The following is a 17,500-nucleotide window of genomic DNA, read 5'->3' on the forward strand; positions in this document are numbered from 1 at the left end:
CTGCCACCCTATCATATGCTAATATCAATCAGCCATGCTCATACAATCCCTAAACATAATGGACCATGACGGGCTGCTCTGCTCTCTGATCTGAGGTCTGACGCCTTGTCTACTATGGGAACGTAGCGGAATGTAAAAACCAGCTGCTGTCTCTCCCCCACACAAGCTGTCCCTTATGTTTTGAATGGCATGGCTTCACTGTTTCCTCAGGAACAAGAGCAGCCTTTCCTAAGTAGTGCCAGACGAGGTTCTGTTCTTAAGAGTCCTTAATGAAACCAAGGTACAGGTTGACCCTGACCCTTCAACTGGTTATGGTTCCACGTTGTCCAGACGGACACACTCTGAACGAGTAGCGAGCGCACTGCCAAGATCATTAAGAATCTACTCTTGTTTAAAAAGGGAACTTGAGTTTAAGTCACTCATTAGTCATTACTCATCACATCGCGCTCATTAGCTCTACCTTATGATACATATTTATGGTAACTGTTTGGCGATATCGGCGTTAGCTCCAGTTTGAGTGAGAGAGAGTGAGAGAGAGAGAGAGAGAGAGAGAGAGAGAGAGATTTTTAGAGCGTTCAGTGATTTAAAGTGCTGAAACCTGATGTGTTCCCACTGTAATGGAAACGGTGGGATCTGCGCGCCACAGAATATCAACACGGACAGAGGATGTCTTAGAGGAGAGGAGGGCGATATGAAGCCTGACTGTCAGGACTGGTATACGGTTACAGAATGCCTATGGGTTAGTATGGGTTCGTTGGAGCCCTTTCCCACGCAGAGATCCTCCACAGCAAGATAACTTCAAGAGGATCGAGGTAATCCTGTCAGGGATGATGGGGGAGCTTTGGGCAGAAGGTACATTAGTATGTTAATAATAACAATGAAATGACTTTAGCAGTGGCCTGACTGATATTCATAAGAGTTGTACATGGCTCATTGTGGTGCTGGCAAAAGCCTGATATTCCACAAAGCCCTGTGGAACTGATTGAAGGGAGTGGTGTTTTGCCTGTCAAGGTCCAGAGAACAGACCTCTTCTCTGTGTGAGAAAGGATACGCTCAGATAGGCCAGGAGCACTGATAGGAGCAATGGATTTGAGGCTGCCTCTCTCATCTCTCTCTCGTTTTCACTGTAGTTGAATGTAACAGAGTAACTCTCTCTCTCTCTCTGTTCTTATTTTACTTTTGTTAATGAAACAGTAACTGTTGAAACTGCATGATAGTCAAATAGAGGGAGGTAATGGAAGTAACCACACAGAGAATACTAAAAAAATGTATTTCGTCAGAGTATAATGAAGGTGGCCGCCTCAAAACACACATTTTTAGCTTTAGAGGTGTGAATATTGTGACGTCTTCCAACATTCTAAACCTCCCCGTTGTGACATCATGACTTCCAACTTCCACACACTGTAAATGCAACAATGCCACTATGACACAAATCAGTTACTTTGACCACTTTCCGAACAAGTTAGACAAAAAATGTAGAGGGTATGACATCTCTGTTCTCTTCTCTGCTGTTCTAATCTGGAATCGGAACAGAGATATATTGTACAGATCTAATGATATACAGCTGTTTAAGTAATCACATCGACAACTTTTCGTCTTAAGTTTTTCAAACAACTGCCCGTTTCGACCACCTTCTGGGGAAAAAATAACAGAAGTATCTACTACCAATCAAGAGGTACAGCTGGTTTTAGGAACCACATCAACTCATTTAGCGAACTTCCCACTGTTGAATTAACTACCATGGAACTTTTCAGGACTAAGCATGAGAGAATGAGTAAACATTGTGACTTTAGATGCTAAACAGCTACCATGACCCCTTTTCTCAACAAAAACTTGACCGGTATGGCACCTCCATCTACTTTTGTGATATTCAAATCTGATATCAGAACAGCACTTAGCTACTCCCGATTATTCCTCCCACAGACACCATCAACACCTTCAACCATAGTTCATTCCTTTATCATACCAATCAGTCCAACTTCACCTGGTTTTATGCCTCCATACATTAGGTCTTCCATGCCCGTATCATTCATTTATTTATCTATCTAGTCATAACTTTATTTTAACAGTTGTATCCTTTGGTGTTGGTATTTTATCACGATTTGATTATGAAGTTAATGTATGGTTGAAGTAAGTTTTTATTTATTTTGAACCAATTTTGAACCAATGTCTCCTTGTATTCTGTCCTGCATTGCTTGCTGTTTGGGATTTTAGTCTGGGTTTCTGTTCAGCACTTTGAGACATCAGCTGATGTACCAAGGGCTATATAAATACATTTGATTTGATTTGATCTGTATTGTTACAGCTTACTGTGGTGTTCTTGTATGAGACTGTATACAAGTGTAGTAGGCTAGTCTGACTGTAATTATTTGTGATGAAATATGTGTTCTAACTGCCTAACACTCCAAATTAAGAAGGTTGACAGTGTAGTCTATCAAAGTAATTAGACCAATTATTTTTTACTACATTTTAACATGGACTATATTAACTTCTTGGCTTAAATTAAACATTTTAAACTTCTTCCACAAAAATACTTGTAAAGAGTTAAAGCAAGTCCCACCAATTTTTATTCATGGGAAATTACCGTCTTGTTTGTGTGTAAACGCTAAGTTGAAGTGGAGAGAGAAGGCGAGAGAGGCAAGGTGAAATATCTGTCGATGTACCCCTGAGCAAGGCACTTAACCTAAATTTGCTCGAGGGGCGCCGTACTGCTATGGCTAACCCTGTAACACAACACATTTGACTGACCTTATCTGGTGTAATGTACGTGACAAAACATTATTCAAACAAAAATCCATAACCATGCACTGAAACATTGCCTGTGACACTCAGAAACTGACGCTCAGTGATGTCATAATTGATGTCATAATTGATGGTTTTGCGGGAGCCTTTCCTTTTGGCTTTGAAGGATAGGAATTAGGATGTTCATATAGCTTGTTGTATACCTCCTAATCTGTCTGTCTGTCTCGCCCCCATCCTCTCTTCTCCTCCTCTGCCTGCATCGTGTAGATCAGCTGAAGATCACTAACCTGCGTGTGAACTTCACCAAGCTGCACACCCTGGGTGACAACCTGCTGGACTCCCGTGTGGAGATCAAGGAGAAGTACTACTATGCCATGTACGAGCTGGTCGTCCGCGGCAACTGCTTCTGCTATGGCCACGCCTCCGAGTGTGACCCCATCGATGGGGTCAAGGATGAGGAGGGCATGGTGAGTCAGTGAAGGAACACAGCACTGCCCCCGTGCTGTATTGAGGAAGAACTACCCTATAAAGATTACTGTTGTCTGAAAACAGAGGTGACTATGCAAAGGGAGTTAGAATGGGAGGGTTTGTTTAGGATCCTCTGGGACTAATTCAGCCTCTCTGTCTCTCAGGTCCATGGGAGGTGTGTGTTTAGGATCCTCTGGGACTAATTCAGCCTCTCTGTCTCTCAGATCCATGGGACGTGTGTGTTTAGGATCCTCTGGGACTAATTCAGCCTCTCTGTCTCTCAGATCCATGGGACGTGTGTGTTTAGGATCCTCTGGGACTAATTCAGCCTCTCTGTCTCTCAGGTCCATGGGAGGTGTGTGTTTAGGATCCTCTGGGACTAATTCAGCCTCTCTGTCTCTCAGATCCATGGGAGGTGTGTGTTTAGGATCCTCTGGGACTAATTCAGCCTCTCTGTCTCTCAGATCCATGGGAGGTGTGTGTTTAGGATCCTCTGGGACTAATTCAGCCTCTCTGTCTCTCAGGTCCATGGGAGGTGTGTGTTTAGGATCCTCTGGGACTAATTCAGCCTCTCTGTCTCTCAGGTCCATGGGAGGTGTGTGTGTAAGCACAACACCAAGGGTCTGAACTGTGAGCTGTGTGACGACTTCCATAACGACGTGCCCTGGAGACCGGCTGAGGGACGCAACACCAACGCCTGCAAGAGTGCGTGGTGGTGGAGCACACCATGAGAAGAAACATCTCTAATCTGCAACACATCACTGAATATTATAATGAGCACACCAGTCAAAAGTCATAACCAAAGGAATGAGAGTCCAATCTCGATTACCATAACAAGAAACATTACATTTCTTATTCATCTCCTAATCATCAGTTACTCATCACACAGCTGCAGTCAAAATCCAATAGAATGAGATTGTAATCAAATCGTAATTTCATGTTTTAATATCTGTCCTTTTGTCTCTCCCAGAATGCAACTGTAATGGTCACTCCAACCAGTGTCACTTTGACATGGCAGTGTACCTGTCCACGGGCAATGCCAACGGTGGCGTCTGTAACGACTGTCTCCACAACACCATGGGACGCACTTGTGAGATGTGTAAACCCTTCTATTACCTGAACCCCAGCAGGGACATCAGAGACCCAGGAGTCTGTAGTGGTGAGTAGAGGGGGTCTGGAATCAAATACATCAGAGACCCAGGAGTCTGTAGTGGTGAGTAGAGGGGGTCTGGAATCAAATACATCAGAGACCCAGGAGTCTGTAGTGGTGCGTAGAGGGGGTCTGGAATCAAATACATCAGAGACCCAGGAGTCTGTAGTGGTGCGTAGAGGGGGTCTGGAATCAAATACATCAGAGACCCAGGAGTCTGTAGTGGTGAGTAGAGGGGGTCTGGAATCAAATACATCAGAGACCCAGGAGTCTGTAGTGGTGAGTAGAGGGGGTCTGGAATCAAATACATCAGAGACCCAGGAGTCTGTAGTGGTGAGTAGAGGGGGTCTGGAATCAAATACATCAGAGACCCAGGAGTCTGTAGTGGTGAGTAGAGGGGGTCTGGAATCAAATACATCAGAGACCTAGGAGTCTGTAGTGGTGAGTAGAGGGGGTCTGGAATCAAATACATCAGAGACCCAGGAGTCTGTAGTGGTGAGTAGAGGGGGTCTGGAATCAAATACATCAGAGACCCAGGAGTCTGTAGTGGTGAGTAGAGGGGGTCTGGAATCAAATACATCAGAGACCCAGGAGTCTGTAGTGGTGCGTAGAGGGGGTCTGGAATCAAATACATCAGAGACCCAGGAGTCTGTAGTGGTGCGTAGAGGGGTCTGGAATCAAATACATCAGAGACCCAGGAGTCTGTAGTGGTGAGTAGAGGGGGTCTGGAATCAAATACATCAGAGACCCAGGAGTCTGTAGTGGTGAGTAGAGGGGGTCTGGAATCAAATACATCAGAGACCCAGGAGTCTGTAGTGGTGAGTAGAGGGGGTCTGGAATCAAATACATCAGAGACCCAGGAGTCTGTAGTGGTGAGTAGAGGGGGTCTGGAATCAAATACATCAGAGACCCAGGAGTCTGTAGTGGTGAGTAGAGGGGGTCTGGAATCAAATACATCAGAGACCCAGGAGTCTGTAGTGGTGAGTAGAGGGGTCTGGAATCAAATACATCAGAGACCCAGGAGTCTGTAGTGGTGAGTAGAGGGGGTCTGGAATCAAATACATCAGAGACCCAGGAGTCTGTAGTGGTGAGTAGAGGGGGTCTGGAATCAAATACATCAGAGACCCAGGAGTCTGTAGTGGTGCGTAGAGGGGGTCTGGAATCAAATACATCAGAGACCCAGGAGTCTGTAGTGGTGAGTAGAGGGGGTCTGGAATCAAATACATCAGAGACCCAGGAGTCTGTAGTGGTGCGTAGAGGGGGTCTGGAATCAAATACATCAGAGACCCAGGAGTCTGTAGTGGTGCGTAGAGGGGGTCTGGAATCAGAGACCCAGGAGTCTGTAGTGGTACGTAGAGGGGGTCTGGAATCAGAGACCCAGGAGTCTGTAGTGGTGCGTAGAGGGGGTCTGGAATCAGAGACCCAGGAGTCTGTAGTGGTACGTAGAGGGGGTCTGGAATCAGAGACCCAGGAGTCTGTAGTGGTACGTAGAGGGGGTCTGGAATCAGAGACCCAGGAGTCTGTAGTGGTACGTAGAGGGGGTCTGGAATCAGAGACCCAGGAGTCTGTAGTGGTACGTAGAGGGGGTCTGGAATCAGAGACCCAGGAGTCTGTAGTGGTACGTAGAGGGGGTCTGGAATCAGAGACCCAGGAGTCTGTAGTGGTGCGTAGAGGGGGTCTGGAATCAGAGACCCAGGAGTCTGTAGTGGTGAGTAGAGGGGGTCTGGAATCAAATACATCAGAGACCCAGGAGTCTGTAGTGGTGCGTAGAGGGGGTCTGGAATCAAATACATCAGAGACCCAGGAGTCTGTAGTGGTGAGTAGAGGGGGTCTGGAATCAAATACATCAGAGACCCAGGAGTCTGTAGTGGTGCGTAGAGGGGGTCTGGAATCAAATACATCAGAGACCCAGGAGTCTGTAGTGGTGCGTAGAGGGGGTCTGGAATCAGAGACCCAGGAGTCTGTAGTGGTACGTAGAGGGGGTCTGGAATCAGAGACCCAGGAGTCTGTAGTGGTGCGTAGAGGGGGTCTGGAATCAGAGACCCAGGAGTCTGTAGTGGTACGTAGAGGGGGTCTGGAATCAGAGACCCAGGACTCTGTAGTGGTACGTAGAGGGGTCTGGAATCAGAGACCCAGGAGTCTGTAGTGGTACGTAGAGGGGGTCTGGAATCAGAGACCCAGGAGTCTGTAGTGGTACGTAGAGGGGGTCTGGAATCAGAGACCCAGGAGTCTGTAGTGGTACGTAGAGGGGGTCTGGAATCAGAGACCCAGGAGTCTGTAGTGGTGCGTAGAGGGGGTCTGGAATCAGAGACCCAGGAGTCTGTAGTGGTGCGTAGAGGGGGTCTGGAATCAGAGACCCAGGAGTCTGTAGTGGTGCGTAGAGGGGGTCGACTGATCTCGTCTCAGGGCTGGGACACAGGAACTGTGTGTGTATGTCTTCCATTATCAGACTGTGTATGAGTGATGATAGGTACATATGAAGGTTATTTTCTCCTTCAAACCCTGCCATCACTTTATGTCCAGGAGATTTTGCGTGTCCATGTTTTCTCGGTAGTGTATGTGTGTGTCCGTGATGGTTATTAAAGCTGAGATCTGCAGGTGAGACGGCGCATTTGTTATTGTTTTTATTTTGTTTTGTTTACAAAAGGAGGAAAGCAGCGTCAAGCATCTTGGCTCAAAGAACATATTATGTTTATAAGAGGAGAGCAGCGTCAAGCATCTTGGTACACAGAACATATTCTGTTTATAAGAGGAGAGGAGCGTCAAGCATCTTGGTACACAGAACATATTCTGTTTATAAGAGGAGGAGAGGAGCGTCAAGCATCTTGGTACAAAGAACATATTCTGTTTATAAGAGGAGGAGAGGAGTGTCAAGCATCTTGGTACACAGAACATATTATGTTTATAAGAGGAGAGCAGCGTCAAGCATCTTGGTACACAGAACATATTCTGTTTATAAGAGGAGAGGAGCGTCAAGCATCTTGGTACACAGAACATATTCTGTTTATAAGAGGAGGAGAGGAGCGTCAAGCATCTTGGTACAAAGAACATATTCTGTTTATAAGAGGAGAGCAGCGTCAAGCATCTTGGTACACAGAACATATTCTGTTTATAAGAGGAGAGGAGCGTCAAGCATCTTGGTACACAGAACATATTCTGTTTATAAGAGGAGAGAAGCGTCAAGCATCTTGGTACACAGAACATATTCTGTTTATAAGAGGAGGAGAGGAGCGTCAAGCATCTTGGTACACAGAACATATTCTGTTTATAAGAGGAGAGGAGCGTCAAGCATCTTGGTACACAGAACATATTATGTTTATAAGAGGAGAGAAGCGTCAAGCATCTTGGTACACAGAACATATTATGTTTATAAGAGGAGAGAAGCGTCAAGCATCTTGGTACACAGAACATATTCTGTTTATAAGAGGAGAGAAGCGTCAAGCATCTTGGTACACAGAACATATTCTGTTTATAAGAGGAGAGCAGCGTCAAGCATCTTGGTACATAGAACATATTATGTTTATAAGAGGAGAGAAGCGTCAAGCGTCTTGGTACAAAAACATCATAGTACATATTCTGCTGTTCTATTGTGCTTGCGATGATGTCAGAGGGGAAAAAAACATTGGTGGTTGTTGTCATGACACTCCTGTGACGATCTGAAGGATCAGGTTACAGAGGGGTCCGCTCTACAGCGTGCTCTCTCCTAGCGAGGGAGAGCGGGAAGTCGGCTGTTTAATGGGCAGTCATAAAATACTCTGCCTCTATGCTGTGTAGTGTTCGAGATTGGAATGTTAAACAGTGGAACACAGAGACCCTTGGACAACAAAAGTTTGAATAATGAAACAATATTTCTATTTTTGAGAACGTGGGAATGGTCCGTGGATATTTAAGGGACAGTCATGTAGTGTGTTTCATTTGGTGATCTCATGAAGGACAAGAAACACACATAACTGTATCTCTTAAAGTGTACATTTCCCAACTGTCAGGTTCACATTTAAATATTGTGAAACGTATGTGATTAAACAAGAAATTATTTGTGAAAATATGTAATGTGATGTTAACTTTCTATAGATTTTCAAATAAAGTTTAACTAGTTAGTGGCCACACCCCCATGAGCCCAGACATAACATTAGGTGTCACAGAACCGCCCCTTCTTCCACAGAGTATAAAACCCACTTCCTACTAAATGTACATTAAGTCAAAGAACGCCGGGGACGGAGTCCCCATGTTGGAATGGTGACAATTCTATAGGCCATTACAACAGAAAATATGGAGCTGTCGCTACACGTTGAAATGGTTAAGAACTACAACTCTATCGGCCACGGACACCATCCAGCGTGTAGTTTTGGCTACACAGCTTGAAATGGTTAAGAACTACAACTCTGGAGGCCATTACAACAGAAAATATGGAGCTGTCGCTACACAGCTGGAAATGGTTAAGAACTACAACTCTATAGGCCACGGTCATCTTCCAGCTGTAGTTTTGGCTACACGTTGAAATGGTTAAGAACTACAAATCTATCGGCCATTTACAACAGAAAATATAGAGCTGTCGCTACACCATCCAGCTGTAGTTTTGGCTCCACAGCTGGAAATGGTTAAGAACTACAACTCTGGAGGCCGAGGAGACCAGACAGCGTGTAGTTTTGGCTACACAGCTGGATATGGTTCAGCTCTGAGACTATCGATCACTACAGAATAAGAGCAAATCCTAAACGTGTAGTTACTGGTCTACAGCTGGAAATTCCGTAAGTCTTGTACAAGAATACCAACAACCGTGGAAGCATCTATTCTATGCAACGACGATCTGTACACCTGACGTATCCATGACAACAGACACTATCCAGAGCCGCGGAGAAAGCTACGACCACGAAGGGCATTGTGACTCCGAGGGAAGTTAACCAGCGACTCTCTGATGAGTTGACTCTCCAGCAGACGGCCGGCGATTCCAACAGAGAAGACAACAAGAGATTGATACAATGAGCGGCCGTTCATGTGCAAGGGATGAGCATTTAAATGAATATAATTATCAACTGTGTGAAGTGAATTCATTTTGTCTTTCCCACTTGTCTCAGTCCCCACCCCTTTGTCCACCAAGCCTTAATTTTGTGATATAGGCATTTTTTCTTTGTATCATGTAGTAACCCAAATATCTACTGTTTGTTTGTTTTTAGTATTTCTGTGATTATTCAGTTATTTAGTAAATAAATATTTAAGCCAATTTGTATTTTGCTGATTCATCATTTAGGCTAGGGTTCATGCAGATATCCAAGGGTTTGCTACGTTCAGTAATGAGAACCGATGAGGTAATAGTAATTCATTAATAAGCGACTGTTTTCATAAGATATGAAAATATCTGAAGAGTCGATTCGGGAAAATAGGGACTCTATACATTTTTCCTGTGGTGCCGCGACTTCCTAGTTAAATTAAAGTTTACATTATTCATTTAATCACGTAATAATAATTACACATAGAGAATTGATTTGATGAAATAACAGCCTTCACATTTAATAATATGACATTTGTTTTGAAATAACGTCTTTGTTGTTGTAATATCGCAAATGGACGTGTCAGTTTCACCGCTGCGGATTCCAGCTTTAAGTTTGCCGTTAACAGGATGTTTGTTGTCTTCGTCCTGCAAGCCTGTGACTGTGATCCTGATGGTTCCCTGAACGGGGGCATCTGTGACAGGCATGATGAGCCGTCCCTGGGCATGGTCGCTGGGCAGTGCCGCTGTAAGGACCATGTGGAGGGACCTCGCTGTGACAAATGCAAGTCTGGCTTCTTCGGCCTGAGTGCAGACCATCCTCTTGGTTGCCAAGGTGAGCGGAGAGGAGTAGGAGTATAGTCATGATTCAGTCTAACAAATTGGACTTATTGAAGTACAAATTACCCTCATTTTGTGTGGTCTTTATGTTCAAGATTTTTTTTTGCAATCTTTTGTTCAAAAGGTTTAGTTTCATCAGTGCTATGAATAAACCTATGTATCATATTTTGTAGATATTTCTGTTCCCCTGTGCCCCCATATCTCCTGCTCTCCCCCCTCAGCCTGTCCCATATCTCCTGCTCTCCCTCCTCAGTCTGCCCCATAACTCCTGCTCTCCCACCTCAGTTTACCCCATAACTCCTGCTCTCCCCCCTAAGTCTGTCCCATAACTCCTGCTCTCCCCCCTCAGCCTGTCCCATAACTCCTGCTCTCCCACCTCAGCCTGTCCCATAACTCCTGCTCTCCCACCTCAGTTTACCCCATAACTCCTACTCTCCCCCCTCAGCCTGTCCCATATCTCCTGCTCTCCCCCCTCAGCCTGTCCCATAACTCCTGCTCTCCCACCTCAGCCTGTCCCATAACTCCTGCTCTCCCCCTCAGCCTGTCCCATAACTCCTGCTCTCCCCCCTCAGCCTGTCCCATAACTCCTGCTCTCCCCCCTCAGTCTGTCCCATATCTCCTGCTCTCCCCCCTCAGTCTGTCCCATAACTCCTGCTCTCCCCCCTCAGCCTGTCCCATAACTCCTGCTCTCCCCCCTCAGCCTGTCCCATAACTCCTGCTCTCCCCCTCAGCCTGTCCCATAACTCCTGCTCTCCCCCTCAGCCTGTCCCATAACTCCTGCTCTCCCCCTCAGTCTGTCCCATAACTCCTGCTCTCCCCCTCAGCCTGTCCCATAACTCCTGCTCTCCCCCTCAGTTTACCCCATAACTCCTACTCTCCCCCTCAGTCTGTCCCATAACTCCTGCTCTCCCCCCTCAGTCTGTCCCATAACTCCTACTCTCCCCCTCAGCCTGTCCCATAAATCCTGCTCTCCCCCCTAAGTCTGTCCCATAACTCCTGCTCTCCCTCCTCAGCCTGTCCCATAACTCCTGCTCTCCCCCCTCAGCCTGTCCCATAACTCCTGCTCTCCCCCCTCAGCCTGTCCCATATCTCCTGCTCTCCCCCTCAGCCTGTCCCATATCTCCTGCTCTCCCCCTAAGTCTGTCCCATAACTCCTACTCTCCCCCTCAGTCTGTCCCATAACTCCTGCTCTCCCCCTCAGTCTGTCCCATAACTCCTGCTCTCCCCCTCAGCCTGTCCCATAACTCCTGCTCTCCCCCTCAGTCTGTCCCATAACTCCTGCTCTCCCCCTCAGCCTGTCCCATAACTCCTGCTCTCCCCCTCAGCCTGTCCCATAACTCCTGCTCTCCCCCTAAGTCTGTCCCATAACTCCTACTCTCCCCCCTCAGTCTGTCCCATAACTCCTGCTCTCCCCCCTCAGCCTGTACCATAACTCCTGCTCTCCCACCTCAGCCTGTCCCATAACTCCTGCTCTCCCCCCTCAGCCTGTCCCATAACTCCTGCTCTCCCCCCTAAGTCTGTCCCATAACTCCTACTCTCCCCCCTCAGTCTGTCCCATAACTCCTGCTCTCCCCCCTCAGCCTGTACCATAACTCCTGCTCTCCCACCTCAGCCTGTCCCATATCTCCTGCTCTCCCCCCTCAGCCTGTCCCATATCTCCTGCTCTCCCCCTCAGCCTGTCCCATAACTCCTGCTCTCCCCCCTCAGCCTGTCCCATAACTCCTGCTCTCCCCCCTCAGCCTGTCCCATAACTCCTGCTCTCCCCCTCAGCCTGTCCCATAACTCCTGCTCTCCCCCTCAGCCTGTCCCATATCTCCTGCTCTCCCCCTCAGCCTGTCCCATATCTCCTGCTCTCCCCCTCAGCCTGTCCCATAACTCCTGCTCTCCCCCTCAGCCTGTCCCATATCTCCTGCTCTCCCCCCTCAGCCTGTCCCATATCTCCTGCTCTCCCCCTCAGCCTGTCCCATAACTCCTGCTCTCCCCCCTCAGCCTGTCCCATAACTCCTGCTCTCCCACCTCAGCCTGTCCCATATCTCCTGCTCTCCCCCCTCAGCCTGTCCCATATCTCCTGCTCTCCCCCTCAGCCTGTCCCATAACTCCTGCTCTCCCCCTCAGCCTGTCCCATAACTCCTGCTCTCCCCCTCAGCCTGTCCCATAACTCCTGCTCTCCCCCTCAGCCTGTCCCATAACTCCTGCTCTCCCCCTCAGCCTGTCCCATATCTCCTGCTCTCCCCCTCAGCCTGTCCCATATCTCCTGCTCTCCCCCTCAGCCTGTCCCATATCTCCTGCTCTCCCCCTCAGCCTGTCCCATAACTCCTGCTCTCCCCCCTCAGCCTGTCCCATAACTCCTGCTCTCCCCCCTCAGCCTGTCCCATATCTCCTGCTCTCCCTCCTCAGTTTACCCCATAACTCCTGCTCTCCCTCCTCAGCCTGTCCCATAACTCCTGCTCTCCCACCTCAGCCTGTCCCATAACTCCTGCTCTCCCCCCTCAGTCTGCCCCATAACTCCTGCTCTCCCTCCTCAGCCTGTCCCATAACTCCTGCTCTCCCCCCTCAGTCTGCCCCATAACTCCTGCTCTCCCCCCTCAGTCTGCCCCATAACTCCTGCTCTCCCTCCTCAGCCTGTCCCATAACTCCTGCTCTCCCCCCTCAGTCTGCCCCATAACTCCTGCTCTCCCCCCTCAGTCTGCCCCATAACTCCTGCTCTCCCTCCTCAGCCTGTCCCATATCTCCTGCTCTCCCTCCTCAGCCTGTCCCATAACTCCTGCTCTCCCCCCTCAGCCTGTCCCATATCTCCTGCTCTCCCTCCTCAGTTTACCCCATAACTCCTGCTCTCCCTCCTCAGCCTGTCCCATAAATCCTGCTCTCCCTCCTCAGCCTGCCAGTGTGACCCCAGGGGTACGGTGTCAGAGAGACCACCGTGTGACCCTGTGAGCGGGGACTGTTTCTGCAAGCGCCAGGTCACCGGACGCAGCTGTGGCCAGTGTCTGGTAAGAGTCCATGAGAGCCTCCCTCTACTCACCTTAACACTCACACTCTCTTCTCTTCCTCTCTCATTCATCCTCTCCCTCTCTTCTCTTCCTCTCTCATTATTACTCTCTCTCTCTTCTCTTCCTCTCTCATTATTACTCTCTCTCTTCCCTTCCTCTCCCATGCTTACTCTCTCTCTCTTCTCTTCCTCTCTCATTCTCACTCTCTCTCTCTTCTCTTCCTCTCTCATTCTTACTCTCTCTCTCTCTCTCTCTCTCTCTCTCTCTCTCTCATACATACATACATACACACACACACACACACACACACACACACACACACACACACACACACACACACACACACACACACACACACACACACACACACACACACACACACACCTACCTACCTACCTACCTACCTTCCGGAATTCATAGGTGTTTCTGAGTGATTCACATCCCCAATACATACATACATACATACATACATACACACACCTTCCGGAATTCATAGGTGTTTCTGAGTGATTCACATCCCCCTGTCACTCACCTAACTTCCTTGCCATGCCAGTAACAGTACCCAGGAATGTCTAAATTTAGCCCAGGGATGTCAGACCTCTCCGGTTGGTGTGTTTCAGCAGGTCAAAAAGGGTCAGCAGGCGTTGGTGGCACTGAGTGGATCCTGAGATCTCAGAAGCTGCATATAGGCTTATTTTAAAGTCAAGAACGGACAACCACTATTTTCACCCATAACCAGCCTGCACTTATACACTATGTTAGTTTGATAGACAGGATGTAGTTACACTATGTCATTTCGATAGACAGGATGTAGTTACACTATGTCATTTCGATAGACAGGATGTAGTTACACTATGTCATTTCGATAGACAGGATGTAGTTACAGTAAGTCATTTTGATAGACAGGATGTAGTTACAGTAAGTCATTTTGATAGACTGGATGTAGTTACAGTAAGTCATTTTGATAGACAGGATGTAGTTACAGTAAGTCATTTTGATAGACAGGATGTAGTTACAGTAAGTCATTTTGATAGACAGGATGTAGTTACAGTAAGTCATTTTGATAGACAGGATGTAGTTACAGTAAGTCATTTTGATAGACAGGATGTAGTTACAGTAAGTCATTTTGATAGACAAGATGTATTTGGAGCTAGGAACACAGGGTTGAGATATCTGAGTCGCCATCTATGACTCATATTCAAACCCATCAGCTGACATGTATGATCCAGTAACCCTGGCTGATGCAGAAGGTAGGTGGGAATGCAGTCTGTCTGGTGCTAACAGCTGTCTCTGCCTGTCTCCCACCCGCCCACAGCCAGAACACTGGGCACTGAGTCACGACCTGAATGGCTGCAGAGACTGTGACTGTGATGTGGGCGGAGCCACCGATAACCAGTGAGTGACATTGTGATCTGTTTCTGCATCACAGACAATTAATAAAAAACAAAATGGCCTCTTAATGTATATCTCTACCAATGAATTTGATTCATGTTGTACAACTACAGGATTACCGAATAGACCTTTTATCTGTCTTCCTCAGCTGCTCAATGGAGAATGGGCAGTGTCGTTGTCGTAGTCATATGATGGGCCGTCAATGTACCCAGGTGGAGTCTGGGTACTTCTTCATGGCTCTGGACCACTATATCTACGAGGCTGAGCTGGCCATGCTGGGACAGGTAACTACTGCTGCTCCCTACACACAGAATAGACAGGGCTGTTATTTACATTGTTTGCACTGTCTATGTTTGACTTTGTGTGAAAAAATGAAAGAAATGAACACCTTTCTTGCACTATCACTAGCACTAGCACTAGCACTAGCACTAGCACTAGCACTAACACTAGCACTAACACTAGCACTAACACTAGCACTAACACTAGCACTAGCACTAACACTAGCATTAACACTAACACTAATACTAACACTAACACTAGCACTAACACTAGCACTAACATCAACACTAGCATTAACACTAACACTAGCACTAGCACTAACACTAATACAAACACTAACACTAGCACTAACACTAACACTAACACTAGCACTAACACTAGCACAAGCACTAACCCAACACTAACACTAACACTAGCATTAACACTAACACTAACACTAGCACTAGCACTAGCACTAACGCTAACACTAACACTAGCGCTAGCACTAGCACTAGCACTAACATCAACACTAGCACTAACACTAGCACAAGCACTAACACTAACACTAGCATTAACACTAGCACTAGCACTAGCACTAACACTAACGCTAACACTAACACTAGCGCTAGCACTAGCACTAACATCAACACTAGCATTAACACTAACACTAGCACTAGCACTAGCACTAACACTAACGCTAACACTAACACTAGCGCTAGCACTAGCACTAGCACTAACATCAACACTAGCACTAACACTAGCACAAGCACTAACACTAACACTAGCACTAACACTAGCACTAGCATTAACACTAACACTAGCATTAACACTAACACTAGCATTAACACTAACACTAGCATTAACACTAACACTAACACTAACACTAGCACTAACATCAACACTAGCGTTAACACTAACATCAACACTAACATCAACACTAGCATTAACACTAACACTAGCACTAACACTAGCACCAGCACTAGCACTAACACTAACACTAACACTAACACTAGCACCAGCACTAGCACTAACACTAACACTAGCACAAGCACTAACACTAACACTAACACTAGCATTAACACTAACACTAACACTAGCATTAACACTAACACTAGTACTAGCATTAACACTAACACTAACACTAGCACTAACATCAACACTAGCATTAACACTAACACTAACACTAGCATTAACACTAACACTAACACTAGCACTAACATCAACACTAGCATTAACACTAACACTAACACTAGCACTAGCACTAACACTAATACTAACACTAGCACTAACACTAGCACTAACACTAACGCTAACGCTAACGCTAACACTAGCGCTAGCGCTAGCACTAGCACTAACATCAACACTAGCATTAACACTAACACTAGCACTAACACTAGCACTAGCACTAGCATTAACACTAACATTAACACTAACACTAGCACTAGCACTAGCACTAACGCTAACACTAACACTAACACTAGCGCTAGCATTAACATTAACACTAACACTAGCACTAACATCAACACTAGCATTAACACTAGCACTAGCACTAGCACTAACATCAACACTAGCATTAACACCAACACTAGCATTAACACTAACACTAGCACTAACACTAACACTAGCACTAGCACTAACACTAACACTAGCATTAACACTAACACTAGCATTAACACTAACACTAACACTAGCACTAACATCAACACTAGCACTAACATCAACACTAGCATTAACACTAACACTAACACTAGCACTAACATCAACACTAGCATTAACACTAACACTAGCACTAACACTAGCACTAGCACTAACATCAACACTAGCATTAACACTAGCACTAACACTAGCACTAGCACTAACACTAGCACTAGCACTAACACTAACACTAGCACTAGCACTAGCACTAGCACTAACACTAGCACTACACTAGCACTACAATAACACTAACACTAGCACTAGCACTAACACTAGCACTAGCACTAGCACTAACACTACACTAACAATAACACTAGCACTAGCACTAACACTAGCACTAACACTAGCACTAACACTAACCCTAGCACTAGCTCTACACTAACACTAGCACTACACTAGCACTAACACTAGCACTAGCACTAACACTACACTAACACTAACACTAGCACTACACTAACACTAGCACTACACTAACACTAGCACTACACTAACACTAGCACTACACTAACACTAGCACTAGCACTAACACTAGCACTAGCACTAACACTAGCACTAACACTAACACAACACTAGCACTACACTAACACTAACACTAGCACTAGCACTAGCACTAGCACTAACACAACACTAGCACTAACACTAACACTAGCATTAGCACTAACATTAGCATTAGCACTAGCACAAGCACTAGCACAAGCACTAGCACTAGCACTAACACTAACACTAACACTAGCATTAGCACTAACACTAGCACTAGCACTAACATCAACACTTGCATTAGCACTAGCATTAGCACTAACACTAGCATTAACACTAGCATTAGCACTAACACTAACACTAGCATTAGCACTAACATCAACACTAGCATTAACACTAGCACTAACACTAGCATTGGCACTAACAACAAAACTAGCATTAGCACTAACATCAACACTAGCACTAACATCAACACTTGCATTAGCACTAACATCAACACTA

General features: G+C 46.3%; 1 protein-coding gene across 1 annotated transcript in view; it reads left to right on the forward strand.

Moving 5' to 3' along the window:
- Window positions 1-17,500, forward strand: part of LOC135527785 (laminin subunit beta-2-like) — a 77,128-nt gene that overhangs the window by 36,690 nt on the left and 22,938 nt on the right. Inside the window, exons 8-14 of the mRNA XM_064956347.1 lie at window positions 3,010-3,209; window positions 3,795-3,915; window positions 4,181-4,369; window positions 10,003-10,182; window positions 13,065-13,177; window positions 14,493-14,572; window positions 14,718-14,853. Coding sequence (XP_064812419.1) covers window positions 3,010-3,209; window positions 3,795-3,915; window positions 4,181-4,369; window positions 10,003-10,182; window positions 13,065-13,177; window positions 14,493-14,572; window positions 14,718-14,853 — 1,019 coding nt within the window. The remainder of the gene's footprint in view (window positions 1-3,009; window positions 3,210-3,794; window positions 3,916-4,180; window positions 4,370-10,002; window positions 10,183-13,064; window positions 13,178-14,492; window positions 14,573-14,717; window positions 14,854-17,500) is intronic.

Source organism: Oncorhynchus masou, chromosome 33 (genome assembly GCF_036934945.1).
Source record: "Oncorhynchus masou masou isolate Uvic2021 chromosome 33, UVic_Omas_1.1, whole genome shotgun sequence".
Lineage (NCBI taxonomy): Eukaryota > Metazoa > Chordata > Actinopteri > Salmoniformes > Salmonidae > Oncorhynchus > Oncorhynchus masou.